This window comes from Pollachius pollachius, assembly GCF_949987615.1.
Source record: "Pollachius pollachius genome assembly, chromosome: 3".
In the NCBI taxonomy this organism is placed as follows: domain Eukaryota; kingdom Metazoa; phylum Chordata; class Actinopteri; order Gadiformes; family Gadidae; genus Pollachius; species Pollachius pollachius.
In genome coordinates this window covers 4,594,131-4,611,506 of record NC_136936.1, presented here as the reverse complement: position 1 = coordinate 4,611,506, position 17,376 = coordinate 4,594,131, and the positions used below count along the sequence as shown (strand labels likewise).

The window sequence follows — 17,376 nt, the reverse complement described above, 5'->3', positions numbered from 1 at the left end:
TGTGTTCCTCCCCAAAAGTGGAGGTTTGTATCTCTGATAAAGCTGATAAAGGCTTTAATACGCCCTCATGAAATACCTTCTACTAAATTCTACTTTATCATGAACGCTACACATTGAGCTGACACAAAGATAGAAAGGATTCTTTAATCTCTGCAGAATTAAACATTATGATATTGATATGATGTAACATTTGATTCAAGTTATATCCCAACTTTCACTGTGCAGTTTGTGCAGATTCAAATAAAAGCAACAGCATCTGTCAGAGAAACTGCTGTATTGATATACACAGGATTAAAATGCTTACTTAACAGATATGGCTAGCGCTTTCACGATGATCAATTCATGATCATTTAGTTGATATTGCAGTAAATTAAAACTAACTTCTGAATAATTAAACAAGTTTGTTTTATCTGGGAGATTTAATCATTCGCTTCTTAATATTTTTCTCAGGTTGCGCTAGAATAATAAAACATTTAGGCACAAATATACATAACAACAACCCAAAACTGGAGGCCAAGATGGCAAATATCTCAACGGCCACAGTGAATTTCCCCGGGGAGCTGACGTGAGCCGGGATGAACGAGAGCCATACAGCGCAGAAGATGATCATGCTGAAGGTGATGAGTTTGGCCTCGTTGAAGGTGTCGGGCAGCTTGCGGCCAAGGAAGGCGAGGAGGAGGCAGAGGGACGCCAGCAGGCCGATGTAGCCCAGGACCAGGTAGAACCCAGCGGGCCACGGCTCCCTGCACTCCACCACGATCTGGTCACAAGAAAGGTCACAAGGTTTTACCATGATCAGATCATTTCTGAACAGACTCGCTAGACTTTCCGAACATGCTAATGTTTTCCAAGCAATGCAAATTAAAAATGTGTTTTCATTGCAATTGTGTTTTATTTTATAGTTATAGTATGGTCATTTTAGTATTTACCTTCCCAGTTGAGGCTTGGTACGTTGGATTCCTGAATGGGTATGGGGGTGCTGCTGAGAGCCAACCAGCACAGAGACAAACCTGAGTGGAGATCAAGCAAAGGCATTTAAACAAGCAAGTAAAGGTGAACGGCCAGCTCTGTTCGAAATCTTAACGGCCCACCGCCTACCTGAGGTGCAGTAGTGCACAAGATGAGAGTCCTTTGTTGGGCGGGGCCAAAGAGCTTCATAGCTCCAGAACCTGGCCCAGTTGACCGGAAGGCCAGCAGAACCACAATAGTCTTGACCAACAGACAGGAGAGACATAAAACAAAACTGACACCGAAAGCGGCCTGGCGCAGTCTACACGTCCATGTGGACGGCTTGCCGATTAAGGCCAGGGAGCAGAGGAAACACAGCTTGAGTGACACCAGCAACAGGAAAAGACAGCATTTGTCATCTATAATTGGTCTATGACCAATTATAGATGACAAATGCTGACAAATGAAAATAAATTAATAAACAGCACATCTGTGTACCAGTTTGGTTGCTTATCTCTCCTTTCGCACATGGTAAGCAGTCAGAACAATACTGAGGTTCTCCTGGGCGTCTAGCCTGCCTGCTTCCATGCGAGCAAGGATCAATGCAAAGAGACCCGGGAACCTCAAAACAAAGAAAACACAGCACTGTTGTTTGTATATATTTAGTTAATGATACAGTTTAGTTCATGGGAATGATGGGGTCCATTACCGACCTGCGATAGGCCTCCTGTCCATACAATTTTCCTCTCATCCTCTGAGCTGCAGCTGCTGATCCATTGAATCGAACCATCATAGCTTCCCACCTTAACAAATCTTAATTTACAGGGAAACATATTTACACATGAGCAAATGGGCAAAATATTTTATTTTGAATAGCCCTTAAATAATGAGAAGAAAATAATCATCTTTTCTATTCATTTCCCAATAATAAACATGCATTTGTTTATTTCAGTCAATTCATTAATAATTTGATTTTGTTTAAATTTGACATAATATCCTTAAGTTACCTAATCTTTCCCTTTCTGTCCTTTTGCCAGTTGATAATGTCATATAGGGGCACAGGCTCTCCATTTTCATCAAAATGTACTTTTTCACACAACTGGTTGGTGTAATTGACCATCTTCAGGTAGCCCAATAGCTGCATTACCTGCAAAAACATGATATAGTCACCAATCACTATATAATTAGGGATTTGTGGCTTTATGGCCAATATATACATGCATGTTGTTTTTTTTCGCACCTCTTTGGTTTTGATGAATTTCCCTTAAACCCAGCTTCAGCCGTGCTGTCTCCAACAGAACCACATTCCAGTAAATCGTGCAGTGCATGGGTGATGGCATACACAGCCTTGTAAACGTTATAGGATATTCTGACTTTGGACAGCTCTGTGTAACTGTCCATATTGCTAAGATCCTCTGAGCCTGTGCACACAGGCCTCTCAGGTGCACCTGTAGTGTTTTCATGGGCTGAAAACAGGAAAGTCCTCTTTTCCCCCTCATAAGATGTGTGTTCAGCTTAGACTCATGTTGATCATATTGCTTGATTACTCTTTCAAAGTCGTTGGCATTTATATTGGAAGGATCTGCCGTGAACTCCAACCTAAAGTCGAACACTACATACACCATATTTTAGTGTATGTTGTTGTGACATTTGAATCCTACTGCCAAAAATTAACAAGTCAGTTGACGTTGGAAAGGCTTGGAATACAGTTACTTCATGGTGGATGAAAAAACCCAACTATATTATTTTTCTATTTTGTCATCTACAATGGGAGGTTTAAAAGTTCAATCTATTGCTTAAGTTGACAAAGGGGTGGATCTTGTGCCTTCTATAAATTTAGTTTGCTTGGGGCAGAGCACTTATTGAAATAGGCCATAGGGAGGGTGACGAGATGATGGCCTTGCTAGTCAGATACATTGTATGTTTATGCTTAGTGATGTTGATCTCTCTTTCATTATGTCCTGTCTTGTCCATTCTTTCTTCCACTTGTCAGTTACAGGAACCGTTTAGTCTTAATGGCATGTATAAACAGGGAGACATCGTGCTGGGGGGTCTATTTCAGACCCATCATCCCTCTATCTTCCCCAAATCCTTTTTCACCTCAAAACCACAGCAGCCCATCTGCCAGGAGTGAGAATAAGTATTTATTTAACTGTTAGAATGATTGTCATTATGACAATATTAATAAGTTGCTATAATTTTAAAATGACTATGATTACAATTATGATTATGATTTTAGCTGTGAAGCATGATTTTTATCAATATTGTGATTATTTTTAAATTGTTATTATTTTATGTGTATTGTAATTATTGTTGCTGGTAGTTTTGACATTAAAGGGTTCAGGTATTCCCAGACCATGCTGTTTGCAATAGATGAGATCAACCGGAGCGACAGTCTTCTGCCAAACGTGACACTGGGATACAGGCTCCATGATAACTGTGCCTCACTCAGAGTCTCCTTCCGAGCTGCCTTTTCATTGGCCAGTGGCAGAGAGGAGATGTTTGACCAGGCCGCAAGCTGTAGAGGAACCCCTGTGGTAGGGATCGTGGGAGACTCCATGTCCACTAATACTATTGCCATCTCTAGTGTTTTAGGTTTGTTCAAAATGCCCATGGTAAGTTTTTAACCTTTGCACTGCACCTTTTTCATTACTATTTTGACTTTCAATCATGTTATGGATATACATTTGTTGTATTGGTGAAGGGAACACCTTATGTATGCTCTGTATGTTTTCACAGGTGAGTTACTTTTCCACATGTTCCTGTCTCAGTGACAGGCAGCTATTCCCATCTTTTTTTAGAACTATCCCAAGTGATGCGTATCAGGTGAACCCGAACAGAGATGTTTTAGTTGTTATTATTTAATTAATGATGATATTACATAGCTTTCCATAAGTAAGACATACATAAGCCGAATATTTAATGTTTACTTGAACCCAACCAGGTGCGAGCTATGCTCCAGATTCTGAAGAGGTTTGGCTGGACCTGGTTTGGCCTGCTGATAAGTGATGATGACTATGGTCTCAATGCCGCCCGATCATTCCAGTCAGAGCTGGCCCAGTCTGGTGAATGCTGTCTGGCTTATCTAGAGGTTCTGCCATGGGGAAACGACCCCGGTGAACTTCAAAGGATCGTTGACGTAATGAAGAAATCCACATCCCGTGTGGTCATTGTTTTCGCACACGAGAATCACATGTTTAACCTCATGGGAGAGGTTAGGACACGATTCTTTATGGACAGAAAAATATACCTTACCATATCCATATCTACCAACCACAATTAGAAACTATTCAATGATAATACTAATTATTTGGCATTGTGCCATATTGCAGTTTAAAAAAGTACCAAATGTTCAAGAGTTGATCTTAAAACAACTGCAGTGAAATTATTTGAAGAATATGTTAAATGTATATATAAATTGATCAGAAATACATGCAAATATAATATGAGCTAAAAAGATTAACAGCAATATTTACTCAATAAAATATGTGTTGACACAATACACAAAGCTAAGAAGCTTGCATGTTTTATTCATTCCAATCCGCAGGTGGTAAGGCAGAATGTCACAGGCCTACAGTGGATGGCCAGTGAAGCCTGGTCTACATCCATTGTTCCTCAGACTCCTAGCTACATGCCTTTTCTAGCAGGCACTCTGGGCATTGCTATCCGCCGGGGGGAGATACCAGGCCTCAGGGACTTTCTACTGAGAATACGCCCTGACAATGAAACACTCAGCAGCAAGGACAATAACTTTGTGAATATATTTATTTCCTCAAATAATGCAGAGAATCACGTCCTAATATGTTGTACTATTATTTACATTTAGATTGTTGACAAAAAATGTAGATTAAAATACAATAGCCAAAAATTAGATTTTTGTCACAAGAATTTTACCATAGGTTCTTAATTTTAGCACATTGATTATTATATTTGAAATGAACAGTTATCGTGTAAACTTTTATATTCAGTAATTTTACCAAATACACTGGTAGATCAGTATATTTAAGCATTGAGCAATGAGTAGCACCCTTCAGTCACTCAAATGATCAAACATGTTTCTTAGGTGCAGCAGTTTTGGGAGGAGACGTTCCAGTGTAGATTCAAGCCTTCACCGCCCAATTGGACCGATGAAGGGGGGAGACTGTGCACAGGGCAGGAAAACCTGGCAACAGCAGAGACAGAGTTCCTGGATATGTCAAACCTCAGGCCAGAATATAATGTGTACAAGGCGGTGTATGCCATGGCACATGCCCTCCATGACATGCTGAAGTGTGTTCCAGGGAGGGGACCTTTTGTCGGGCAAACCTGCGCCAGTTTACAAAGACTAGCGCCATGGCAGGTTTGGTGAAATTTTGTGTCTATGTAACAAACAGAGATTCCCCAACTTCAAGATAAATGCTTTACTCCTATTCTTGTTATTATTGATTGATATAATTTGAATAATAATCTAGTAAATTAATAAAAATAAATAAATGTATAAAACAATAACAATAATTACAATTGACATATTATAAAATTACAAAATACATATTTGAGCTGACCTTTTCAAAATTACAACCGTTGGTCCAACAGCTATTATTTGTATCTTTATATTTCATAGTTCAACAATGTAATTTACTATTTATTTTTTCCCCTCTACTTTTTTAGCTAGTTTATTACTTGGATAGGATCAACTTTACCACACCTTTTGGGGATCAAGTGTCATTTGATGAGAATGGGGACGCTTTACCGATCTATGATGTAATGAACTGGCTTTGGCTCCCAGACGGTAGCACAGTAGTTCAGAATGTTGGTGTTGTCAAGGAGACCGCCGCCAAAGGTGGAGAAACCACACTCAAAGAAGACATCATCTACTGGAATTTTGTGCCCAAAAAGGTCTGGTCTGTCATGCCGACTATTTTCTATCCAACAACAGTTGAGCTAGTCAAGTTAAGAGCTTTCCAAATTAATAATTTGAAAACGTTTATATTTAATCTTCAGCCACCTCGATCAGTGTGTAGTGAGAGCTGCCCCCCAGGAACCCGCATGGCCAGGAGGAGGAATGAGCCTGACTGCTGCTTCGACTGCATCCCTTGTTCAGATGGAGAAATTAACAATAGGACAGGTTGGTGGACCGTTTAAAATCTAATAATGTAATTGATCCTATGGGTAAATATAACCTTTCTCCAGTTACAATTTTGGCTTTATTTTTCACAGATTCGACAGAGTGCCTGAGTTGTCCAGAAGACTTCTGGTCAAGCCCTCAGCATGACGTTTGTGTGCCGAAAATGATAGAGTTCCTCTCGTACAATGACCCCTTGGGCATATCCTTAACAACGGCCTCTTTGATAGGAACACTCAACTGCGCAATTGTGCTAGGAATCTTCACACATCATCGGACCACACCAGTGGTTAGGGCTAACAACTCAGAGCTCAGCTTCCTCATTCTGCTGTCACTCAAACTATGCTTCTTGTGCTCCTTGCTTTTCATTGGTCAACCAAGGCTGTGGACTTGTCAAATGAGGCATGCAGCCTTTGGGATCAGCTTTGTTCTGTGTGTCTCTTGTATCCTGGTGAAGACCATGGTTGTTCTGGCGGTATTCAAGGCCTCCAAACCAGCTGGTGGGAATAGTCTGAAGTGGTTTGGGGCAGTTCAACAGAGAGGGACTGTTGTACTTCTGACTTTAATCCAAGCAGCAATATGCACAACCTGGCTTGTTTCTTCCTCACCAGCTCCTAATAAAAACACACAGTATCACAATGACAGGATAGTAGTTGAGTGTGTAGTGGGGTCCAGAGTTGGATTCGGAGTATTACTTGGCTATATTGGATTACTTGCTATTCTCAGCTTCTTGCTTGCATTCTTGGCACGCAATCTGCCAGATAACTTCAATGAGGCCAAGTTTATCACCTTCAGCATGCTTGTCTTTTGTGCTGTCTGGATAGCCTTTATCCCCGCTTATATTAATTCCCCAGGTAAATCTGCAGATGCTGTGGAGGTATTTGCCATTTTAGCTTCTAGTTTTGGGCTGTTAGGGGCCCTATTCGGACCAAAGTGTTTTATAATTCTGCTTAGACCTGAGAGAAACACAAAGAAGGCTATAATGGGACGGGGTGTCCCAAAAGAATAGAGCCATAGCCCTAGATTCATATAGTTTTCGTTTTAATCGATTGATTACGTGAATGTTTGTCACGTTATTTAGCCTACATTACCTGCATTCTATGATCATTTCATTTTAAAATCAGTTGGACTCATGATGACCGACAAATCTGTAAAAGATATATGATTGTGTCACACATTGTTATGCGTCTTTTTTCACTAGTAATAGGTGTATGGTAGGCCATGATCTTATGTACTGGTAGCATGTTTGTTTTGCACTTTGCAAAAAAGCAAAGTGAATCGTTGTGATGTCACAGAGCTACAAAAGTCAGAGATAGGAATTAACATGGGAACAATTTTTCTGTAAATCACTGCAAAGTCACTCATCTTGAGCCTCGAATACAACATAATCCAATCTTAATAAAGACACTTTTCTTAAACATGGTGAATTATTTAAATTTCCATTAGACAATCGTTATCTGAAATTAAGCTCAAAGTAGACGACCAATCATCTCAAGTTACCAATGACTATTTCACCCATAAGACATTACACGGCTCAGCCCGACACGACTACTGTGTGTGTGTGTATGTGTGTGTGTGTGTGTGTGTGTGTGTGTGTGTGTGTGTGTTTGTGTGTCATCACGCAGTAACTTGGAAAAGTGTGTTATTGCGTTATTCTTTCACATCTAGTTAATCGAGAGGCTCGCGAAATTATAAGACTTGTATCATAGGACCCTTGTGTTGATAGCATAAATATTGTTTTTAAGTAAGCTAGCATTTAGCTTCTACAAGAAGTGAGTGGATATTTAGGAAGCGCCTAGCCTCTAGCCTAGGGCTCTACAGTGCGCCCATTTCACTCGCATTTGAATGAATTAATATTTTGGCGTGCGAACGAGAAAAACAAAACGGGAGTACGCGTGCGAGTGACTTCTCCTAACGCTAAGTAACGCGTTAATACTGTAACCGAACTACTTTTTCATGAAAAAACTAAAGTTACGCACAACTACTGAAAATATGGTAACGAAACATAGTTCCTTTTTCAATTCGGCGCTTCAGGCAGTATGCTATTGCGCAAGCACACAGGCGTTCACGAGCTCTCATTCCACACTGTACGAGACAGACGCTGGTAGCGTGAAGCTGTCTCTGTATATCAGACATTGCTTCCAAAGGCATTTTCCAAAGTCAGTCCTTACGACAAAATGCCAGCGGTGGAACGAGATAACAAACGCTGTCACTGTTGTAAGCTGTTGTAACCTGTGTAAGGACATGGTTCCCTTTTAAAATGTCGATGTAGTAAGGGCTTTAAAGAGATGGTCAAAACACTCGATCACAGGTACGCTTTACCTGCCCGCACACACTTCAGCCAAATTGAGATGCCAAAACTATACGGCAAGGTCCTCAAGCAAGTGGAGAAACAAATCCATACTATTAAACATCAGTTTTTTTCAGAGATTGTGGGCTATGTTGTAATTCACATATCATATCCTACATCGGCTCTATTTCATAAAATAGGTCACTTGTATGGTGATTCAGCCTCTCAGCTTATTGTTTGCTTAATTAGCTTGTAAACAAGCATGTAATAATTTATTGGGTTTCAATAGTGACTTGAAGCCAGGAAGAGATGTGGCCGAGATGTGGCAAACCTGACGTTTTGGATCAATGTTGTAATCATTCCAAAATACAGGTCTTAAATCAGAATGTTACAGGCCTTCAATGGATTGCCAGTGAAACCTTCCATAACTGTGCTCCATACTCCCAGCTAAATGCGTTTTCTTGAAGGCCCTCTTGGTATTGCCATCTGCTGAAGGGAGAGCGAATAGTTTGTAAAAGTTCCGATTTTCTCTGCAGCCTCAGGTTGGTGTATCGTCTAACATCTAATAGTGTAATTTATTCTATGGGAAAAGTGTTATCATGAAACCCTATTTTGTGCCCGACACAGTGTCCTAGTTGTCCTGCAGACTTCTGGTCCAGCTTTCAGTGCAAAGATTGTGTGCCAAAATCTTCAGAGTTCCTCTCGTACAATGACCCTTGGGTATATCCTTAACAACGGCCTTGTTGGTAGATTCACTCATCTGTCCAATTGTGCTGGGAATATTTACAGATCAACTTACAATGCCAGTGGTTAGTGGAAACAACTCAGAGCTTAGCTTCCTCATTCTGCGTCTTATGTGTCCTGGTGAAGACAATGGTTGTTCTTGCAGAACTGGCACAGTATCACAATGACAGGATAGTCGATTTTTCCTGAGTTGGATTCTGATAATTAATGGGCTATATTGTCTTACAGGCTATTCCTAGCTTCTTGCTTGCATTATTGGCACAGAATCCACCAGTTAACTTAAATTAGGCCTAGTTTATCACCTTCAGCATGTTGGACTTATGAGCTGTTTGGATAGCCATTATCCCTGCTTATATCAACTCCCTTGGAAAATATGCAGAACAGTTGACAGAAGCTAGTTCTGGGCCAGCAGCTATATCAATGATGGCTATCTTCTGATTCTGATGATGCGTTGTTAGAAATATTGACTGCAGCAGGTGCAGGTGGAATATCATCAGTTTGAGCCGGATTAGCTTCATGAAGATGAACATTTTTCAATATGAAGATGCTTGTTGGAGAAGTATATCTTTAAGCTATGAGCTACACTTACGTAACATGTTGATGTGGATAGTTTTATTTGTCTGTGTTCCTCCCCAAAAGTGGAGGTTTGTATCTCTGATAAAGCTGATAAAGGCTTTAATACGCCCTCATGAAATACCTTTTACTAAATTCTACTTTATCATGAACGCTACACATTGAGCTGACACAAAGATAGAAAGGATTCTTTAATCTCTGCAGAATTAAACATTATGATATTGATATGATGTAACATTTGATTCAAGTTATATCCCGAAGAGAATTGTGAAATAAAACATTTTCATTATTGAAATACTTTCACTGTGCAGTATGTGCAGATTCAAATAAAAGCAACAGCATATGTCAGAGAAACTGCTGTGATGCTATACAAACAGGATTAAAATGCTTACTTAACAGATATGGCTAGACCTTTCACGATGATCAATTCATGATAATTTAGTTGATATTGCAGTAAATTAAAACTAACTTCTGAATAATTAAACAAGTTTGTTTTATCTGGGAGATTTAATCATTCGCTTCTTAATATTTTTCTCAGGTTGCGCTAGAATAATAAAACATTTAGGCACAAATATACATAACAACAACCCAAAACTGGAGGCCAAGATGGCAAATATCTCAACGGCCACAGTGAATTTCCCCGGGGAGCTGACGTGAGCCGGGATGAACGAGAGCCATACAGCGCAGAAGATGATCATGCTGAAGGTGATGAGTTTGGCCTCGTTGAAGGTGTCGGGCAGCTTGCGGCCAAGGAAGGCGAGGAGGAGGCAGAGGGACGCCAGCAGGCCGATGTAGCCCAGGACCAGGTAGAACCCAGCGGGCCACGGCTCCCTGCACTCCACCACGATCTGGTCACAAGAAAGGTCACAAGGTTTTACCATGATCAGATCATTTCTGAACAGACTCGCTAGACTTTCCGAACATGCTAATGTTTTCCAAGCAATGCAAATTAAAAATGTGTTTTCATTGCAATTGTGTTTTATTTTATAGTTATAGTATGGTCATTTTAGTATTTACCTTCCCAGTTGAGGCTTGGTACGTTGGATTCCTGAATGGGTATGGGGGTGCTGCTGAGAGCCAACCAGCACAGAGACAAACCTGAGTGGAGATCAAGCAAAGGCATTTAAACAAGCAAGTAAAGGTGAACGGCCAGCTCTGTTCGAAATCTTAACGGCCCACCGCCTACCTGAGGTGCAGTAGTGCACAAGATGAGAGTCCTTTGTTGGGCGGGGCCAAAGAGCTTCATAGCTCCAGAACCTGGCCCAGTTGACCGGAAGGCCAGCAGAACCACAATAGTCTTGACCAACAGACAGGAGAGACATAAAACAAAACTGACACCGAAAGCGGCCTGGCGCAGTCTACACGTCCATGTGGACGGCTTGCCGATTAAGGCCAGGGAGCAGAGGAAACACAGCTTGAGTGACACCAGCAACAGGAAAAGACAGCATTTGTCATCTATAATTGGTCTATGACCAATTATAGATGACAAATGCTGACAAATGAAAATAAATTAATAAACAGCACATCTGTGTACCAGTTTGGTTGCTTATCTCTCCTTTCGCACATGGTAAGCAGTCAGAACAATACTGAGGTTCTCCTGGGCGTCTAGCCTGCCTGCTTCCATGCGAGCAAGGATCAATGCAAAGAGACCCGGGAACCTCAAAACAAAGAAAACACAGCACTGTTGTTTGTATATATTTAGTTAATGATACAGTTTAGTTCATGGGAATGATGGGGTCCATTACCGACCTGCGATAGGCCTCCTGTCCATACAATTTTCCTCTCATCCTCTGAGCTGCAGCTGCTGATCCATTGAATCGAACCATCATAGCTTCCCACCTTAACAAATCTTAATTTACAGGGAAACATATTTACACATGAGCAAATGGGCAAAATATTTTATTTTGAATAGCCCTTAAATAATGAGAAGAAAATAATCATCTTTTCTATTCATTTCCCAATAATAAACATGCATTTGTTTATTTCAGTCAATTCATTAATAATTTGATTTTGTTTAAATTTGACATAATATCCTTAAGTTACCTAATCTTTCCCTTTCTGTCCTTTTGCCAGTTGATAATGTCATATAGGGGCACAGGCTCTCCATTTTCATCAAAATGTACTTTTTCACACAACTGGTTGGTGTAATTGACCATCTTCAGGTAGCCCAATAGCTGCATTACCTGCAAAAACATGATATAGTCACCAATCACTATATAATTAGGGATTTGTGGCTTTATGGCCAATATATACATGCATGTTGTTTTTTTTCGCACCTCTTTGGTTTTGATGAATTTCCCTTAAACCCAGCTTCAGCCGTGCTGTCTCCAACAGAACCACATTCCAGTAAATCGTGCAGTGCATGGGTGATGGCATACACAGCCTTGTAAACGTTATAGGATATTCTGACTTTGGACAGCTCTGTGTAACTGTCCATATTGCTAAGATCCTCTGAGCCTGTGCACACAGGCCTCTCAGGTGCACCTGTAGTGTTTTCATGGGCTGAAAACAGGAAAGTCCTCTTTTCCCCCTCATAAGATGTGTGTTCAGCTTAGACTCATGTTGATCATATTGCTTGATTACTCTTTCAAAGTCGTTGGCATTTATATTGGAAGGATCTGCCGTGAACTCCAACCTAAAGTCGAACACTACATACACCATATTTTAGTGTATGTTGTTGTGACATTTGAATCCTACTGCCAAAAATTAACAAGTCAGTTGACGTTGGAAAGGCTTGGAATACAGTTACTTCATGGTGGATGAAAAAACCCAACTATATTATTTTTCTATTTTGTCATCTACAATGGGAGGTTTAAAAGTTCAATCTATTGCTTAAGTTGACAAAGGGGTGGATCTTGTGCCTTCTATAAATTTAGTTTGCTTGGGGCAGAGCACTTATTGAAATAGGCCATAGGGAGGGTGACGAGATGATGGCCTTGCTAGTCAGATACATTGTATGTTTATGCTTAGTGATGTTGATCTCTCTTTCATTATGTCCTGTCTTGTCCATTCTTTCTTCCACTTGTCAGTTACAGGAACCGTTTAGTCTTAATGGCATGTATAAACAGGGAGACATCGTGCTGGGGGGTCTATTTCAGACCCATCATCCCTCTATCTTCCCCAAATCCTTTTTCACCTCAAAACCACAGCAGCCCATCTGCCAGGAGTGAGAATAAGTATTTATTTAACTGTTAGAATGATTGTCATTATGACAATATTAATAAGTTGCTATAATTTTAAAATGACTATGATTACAATTATGATTATGATTTTAGCTGTGAAGCATGATTTTTATCAATATTGTGATTATTTTTAAATTGTTATTATTTTATGTGTATTGTAATTATTGTTGCTGGTAGTTTTGACATTAAAGGGTTCAGGTATTCCCAGACCATGCTGTTTGCAATAGATGAGATCAACCGGAGCGACAGTCTTCTGCCAAACGTGACACTGGGATACAGGCTCCATGATAACTGTGCCTCACTCAGAGTCTCCTTCCGAGCTGCCTTTTCATTGGCCAGTGGCAGAGAGGAGATGTTTGACCAGGCCGCAAGCTGTAGAGGAACCCCTGTGGTAGGGATCGTGGGAGACTCCATGTCCACTAATACTATTGCCATCTCTAGTGTTTTAGGTTTGTTCAAAATGCCCATGGTAAGTTTTTAACCTTTGCACTGCACCTTTTTCATTACTATTTTGACTTTCAATCATGTTATGGATATACATTTGTTGTATTGGTGAAGGGAACACCTTATGTATGCTCTGTATGTTTTCACAGGTGAGTTACTTTTCCACATGTTCCTGTCTCAGTGACAGGCAGCTATTCCCATCTTTTTTTAGAACTATCCCAAGTGATGCGTATCAGGTGAACCCGAACAGAGATGTTTTAGTTGTTATTATTTAATTAATGATGATATTACATAGCTTTCCATAAGTAAGACATACATAAGCCGAATATTTAATGTTTACTTGAACCCAACCAGGTGCGAGCTATGCTCCAGATTCTGAAGAGGTTTGGCTGGACCTGGTTTGGCCTGCTGATAAGTGATGATGACTATGGTCTCAATGCCGCCCGATCATTCCAGTCAGAGCTGGCCCAGTCTGGTGAATGCTGTCTGGCTTATCTAGAGGTTCTGCCATGGGGAAACGACCCCGGTGAACTTCAAAGGATCGTTGACGTAATGAAGAAATCCACATCCCGTGTGGTCATTGTTTTCGCACACGAGAATCACATGTTTAACCTCATGGGAGAGGTTAGGACACGATTCTTTATGGACAGAAAAATATACCTTACCATATCCATATCTACCAACCACAATTAGAAACTATTCAATGATAATACTAATTATTTGGCATTGTGCCATATTGCAGTTTAAAAAAGTACCAAATGTTCAAGAGTTGATCTTAAAACAACTGCAGTGAAATTATTTGAAGAATATGTTAAATGTATATATAAATTGATCAGAAATACATGCAAATATAATATGAGCTAAAAAGATTAACAGCAATATTTACTCAATAAAATATGTGTTGACACAATACACAAAGCTAAGAAGCTTGCATGTTTTATTCATTCCAATCCGCAGGTGGTAAGGCAGAATGTCACAGGCCTACAGTGGATGGCCAGTGAAGCCTGGTCTACATCCATTGTTCCTCAGACTCCTAGCTACATGCCTTTTCTAGCAGGCACTCTGGGCATTGCTATCCGCCGGGGGGAGATACCAGGCCTCAGGGACTTTCTACTGAGAATACGCCCTGACAATGAAACACTCAGCAGCAAGGACAATAACTTTGTGAATATATTTATTTCCTCAAATAATGCAGAGAATCACGTCCTAATATGTTGTACTATTATTTACATTTAGATTGTTGACAAAAAATGTAGATTAAAATACAATAGCCAAAAATTAGATTTTTGTCACAAGAATTTTACCATAGGTTCTTAATTTTAGCACATTGATTATTATATTTGAAATGAACAGTTATCGTGTAAACTTTTATATTCAGTAATTTTACCAAATACACTGGTAGATCAGTATATTTAAGCATTGAGCAATGAGTAGCACCCTTCAGTCACTCAAATGATCAAACATGTTTCTTAGGTGCAGCAGTTTTGGGAGGAGACGTTCCAGTGTAGATTCAAGCCTTCACCGCCCAATTGGACCGATGAAGGGGGGAGACTGTGCACAGGGCAGGAAAACCTGGCAACAGCAGAGACAGAGTTCCTGGATATGTCAAACCTCAGGCCAGAATATAATGTGTACAAGGCGGTGTATGCCATGGCACATGCCCTCCATGACATGCTGAAGTGTGTTCCAGGGAGGGGACCTTTTGTCGGGCAAACCTGCGCCAGTTTACAAAGACTAGCGCCATGGCAGGTTTGGTGAAATTTTGTGTCTATGTAACAAACAGAGATTCCCCAACTTCAAGATAAATGCTTTACTCCTATTCTTGTTATTATTGATTGATATAATTTGAATAATAATCTAGTAAATTAATAAAAATAAATAAATGTATAAAACAATAACAATAATTACAATTGACATATTATAAAATTACAAAATACATATTTGAGCTGACCTTTTCAAAATTACAACCGTTGGTCCAACAGCTATTATTTGTATCTTTATATTTCATAGTTCAACAATGTAATTTACTATTTATTTTTTCCCCTCTACTTTTTTAGCTAGTTTATTACTTGGATAGGATCAACTTTACCACACCTTTTGGGGATCAAGTGTCATTTGATGAGAATGGGGACGCTTTACCGATCTATGATGTAATGAACTGGCTTTGGCTCCCAGACGGTAGCACAGTAGTTCAGAATGTTGGTGTTGTCAAGGAGACCGCCGCCAAAGGTGGAGAAACCACACTCAAAGAAGACATCATCTACTGGAATTTTGTGCCCAAAAAGGTCTGGTCTGTCATGCCGACTATTTTCTATCCAACAACAGTTGAGCTAGTCAAGTTAAGAGCTTTCCAAATTAATAATTTGAAAACGTTTATATTTAATCTTCAGCCACCTCGATCAGTGTGTAGTGAGAGCTGCCCCCCAGGAACCCGCATGGCCAGGAGGAGGAATGAGCCTGACTGCTGCTTCGACTGCATCCCTTGTTCAGATGGAGAAATTAACAATAGGACAGGTTGGTGGACCGTTTAAAATCTAATAATGTAATTGATCCTATGGGTAAATATAACCTTTCTCCAGTTACAATTTTGGCTTTATTTTTCACAGATTCGACAGAGTGCCTGAGTTGTCCAGAAGACTTCTGGTCAAGCCCTCAGCATGACGTTTGTGTGCCGAAAATGATAGAGTTCCTCTCGTACAATGACCCCTTGGGCATATCCTTAACAACGGCCTCTTTGATAGGAACACTCAACTGCGCAATTGTGCTAGGAATCTTCACACATCATCGGACCACACCAGTGGTTAGGGCTAACAACTCAGAGCTCAGCTTCCTCATTCTGCTGTCACTCAAACTATGCTTCTTGTGCTCCTTGCTTTTCATTGGTCAACCAAGGCTGTGGACTTGTCAAATGAGGCATGCAGCCTTTGGGATCAGCTTTGTTCTGTGTGTCTCTTGTATCCTGGTGAAGACCATGGTTGTTCTGGCGGTATTCAAGGCCTCCAAACCAGCTGGTGGGAATAGTCTGAAGTGGTTTGGGGCAGTTCAACAGAGAGGGACTGTTGTACTTCTGACTTTAATCCAAGCAGCAATATGCACAACCTGGCTTGTTTCTTCCTCACCAGCTCCTAATAAAAACACACAGTATCACAATGACAGGATAGTAGTTGAGTGTGTAGTGGGGTCCAGAGTTGGATTCGGAGTATTACTTGGCTATATTGGATTACTTGCTATTCTCAGCTTCTTGCTTGCATTCTTGGCACGCAATCTGCCAGATAACTTCAATGAGGCCAAGTTTATCACCTTCAGCATGCTTGTCTTTTGTGCTGTCTGGATAGCCTTTATCCCCGCTTATATTAATTCCCCAGGTAAATCTGCAGATGCTGTGGAGGTATTTGCCATTTTAGCTTCTAGTTTTGGGCTGTTAGGGGCCCTATTCGGACCAAAGTGTTTTATAATTCTGCTTAGACCTGAGAGAAACACAAAGAAGGCTATAATGGGACGGGGTGTCCCAAAAGAATAGAGCCATAGCCCTAGATTCATATAGTTTTCGTTTTAATCGATTGATTACGTGAATGTTTGTCACGTTATTTAGCCTACATTACCTGCATTCTATGATCATTTCATTTTAAAATCAGTTGGACTCATGATGACCGACAAATCTGTAAAAGATATATGATTGTGTCACACATTGTTATGCGTCTTTTTTCACTAGTAATAGGTGTATGGTAGGCCATGATCTTATGTACTGGTAGCATGTTTGTTTTGCACTTTGCAAAAAAGCAAAGTGAATCGTTGTGATGTCACAGAGCTACAAAAGTCAGAGATAGGAATTAACATGGGAACAATTTTTCTGTAAATCACTGCAAAGTCACTCATCTTGAGCCTCGAATACAACATAATCCAATCTTAATAAAGACACTTTTCTTAAACATGGTGAATTATTTAAATTTCCATTAGACAATCGTTATCTGAAATTAAGCTCAAAGTAGACGACCAATCATCTCAAGTTACCAATGACTATTTCACCCATAAGACATTACACGGCTCAGCCCGACACGACTACTGTGTGTGTGTGTATGTGTGTGTGTGTGTGT

General features: G+C 40.3%; 4 protein-coding genes across 4 annotated transcripts; 2 read left to right on the top strand and 2 right to left on the bottom strand.

Moving 5' to 3' along the window:
- Window positions 1-406: 406 nt before the first annotated feature.
- Window positions 407-2,970, bottom strand: LOC307073194 (extracellular calcium-sensing receptor-like; the record flags this gene model as incomplete). Its single annotated transcript, XM_079732896.1, has 8 exons — window positions 407-760; window positions 930-1,010; window positions 1,099-1,367; window positions 1,447-1,570; window positions 1,662-1,761; window positions 1,956-2,124; window positions 2,166-2,396; window positions 2,946-2,970. 8 exons carry the CDS (start codon window positions 2,968-2,970, stop codon window positions 407-409), a joined length of 1,353 nt encoding a protein of 450 aa, XP_079589022.1.
- LOC307073193 (extracellular calcium-sensing receptor-like) lies at window positions 2,969-7,058 on the top strand (the record flags this gene model as incomplete). The annotated part of the gene is made up of 9 exons (XM_079732895.1): window positions 2,969-3,078; window positions 3,272-3,563; window positions 3,688-3,774; window positions 3,893-4,162; window positions 4,496-4,702; window positions 5,012-5,287; window positions 5,596-5,823; window positions 5,929-6,052; window positions 6,145-7,058. 9 exons carry the CDS (start codon window positions 2,969-2,971, stop codon window positions 7,056-7,058), a joined length of 2,508 nt encoding a protein of 835 aa, XP_079589021.1.
- A 3,092-nt stretch (window positions 7,059-10,150) lies between these two features.
- Window positions 10,151-12,714, bottom strand: LOC307073192 (extracellular calcium-sensing receptor-like; the record flags this gene model as incomplete). The annotated part of the gene is made up of 8 exons (XM_079732894.1): window positions 10,151-10,504; window positions 10,674-10,754; window positions 10,843-11,111; window positions 11,191-11,314; window positions 11,406-11,505; window positions 11,700-11,868; window positions 11,910-12,140; window positions 12,690-12,714. 8 exons carry the CDS (start codon window positions 12,712-12,714, stop codon window positions 10,151-10,153), a joined length of 1,353 nt encoding a protein of 450 aa, XP_079589020.1.
- LOC307073191 (extracellular calcium-sensing receptor-like) lies at window positions 12,713-16,802 on the top strand (the record flags this gene model as incomplete). The annotated part of the gene is made up of 9 exons (XM_079732893.1): window positions 12,713-12,822; window positions 13,016-13,307; window positions 13,432-13,518; window positions 13,637-13,906; window positions 14,240-14,446; window positions 14,756-15,031; window positions 15,340-15,567; window positions 15,673-15,796; window positions 15,889-16,802. 9 exons carry the CDS (start codon window positions 12,713-12,715, stop codon window positions 16,800-16,802), a joined length of 2,508 nt encoding a protein of 835 aa, XP_079589019.1.
- Between the last annotated feature and the right edge of the window lie 574 nt (window positions 16,803-17,376).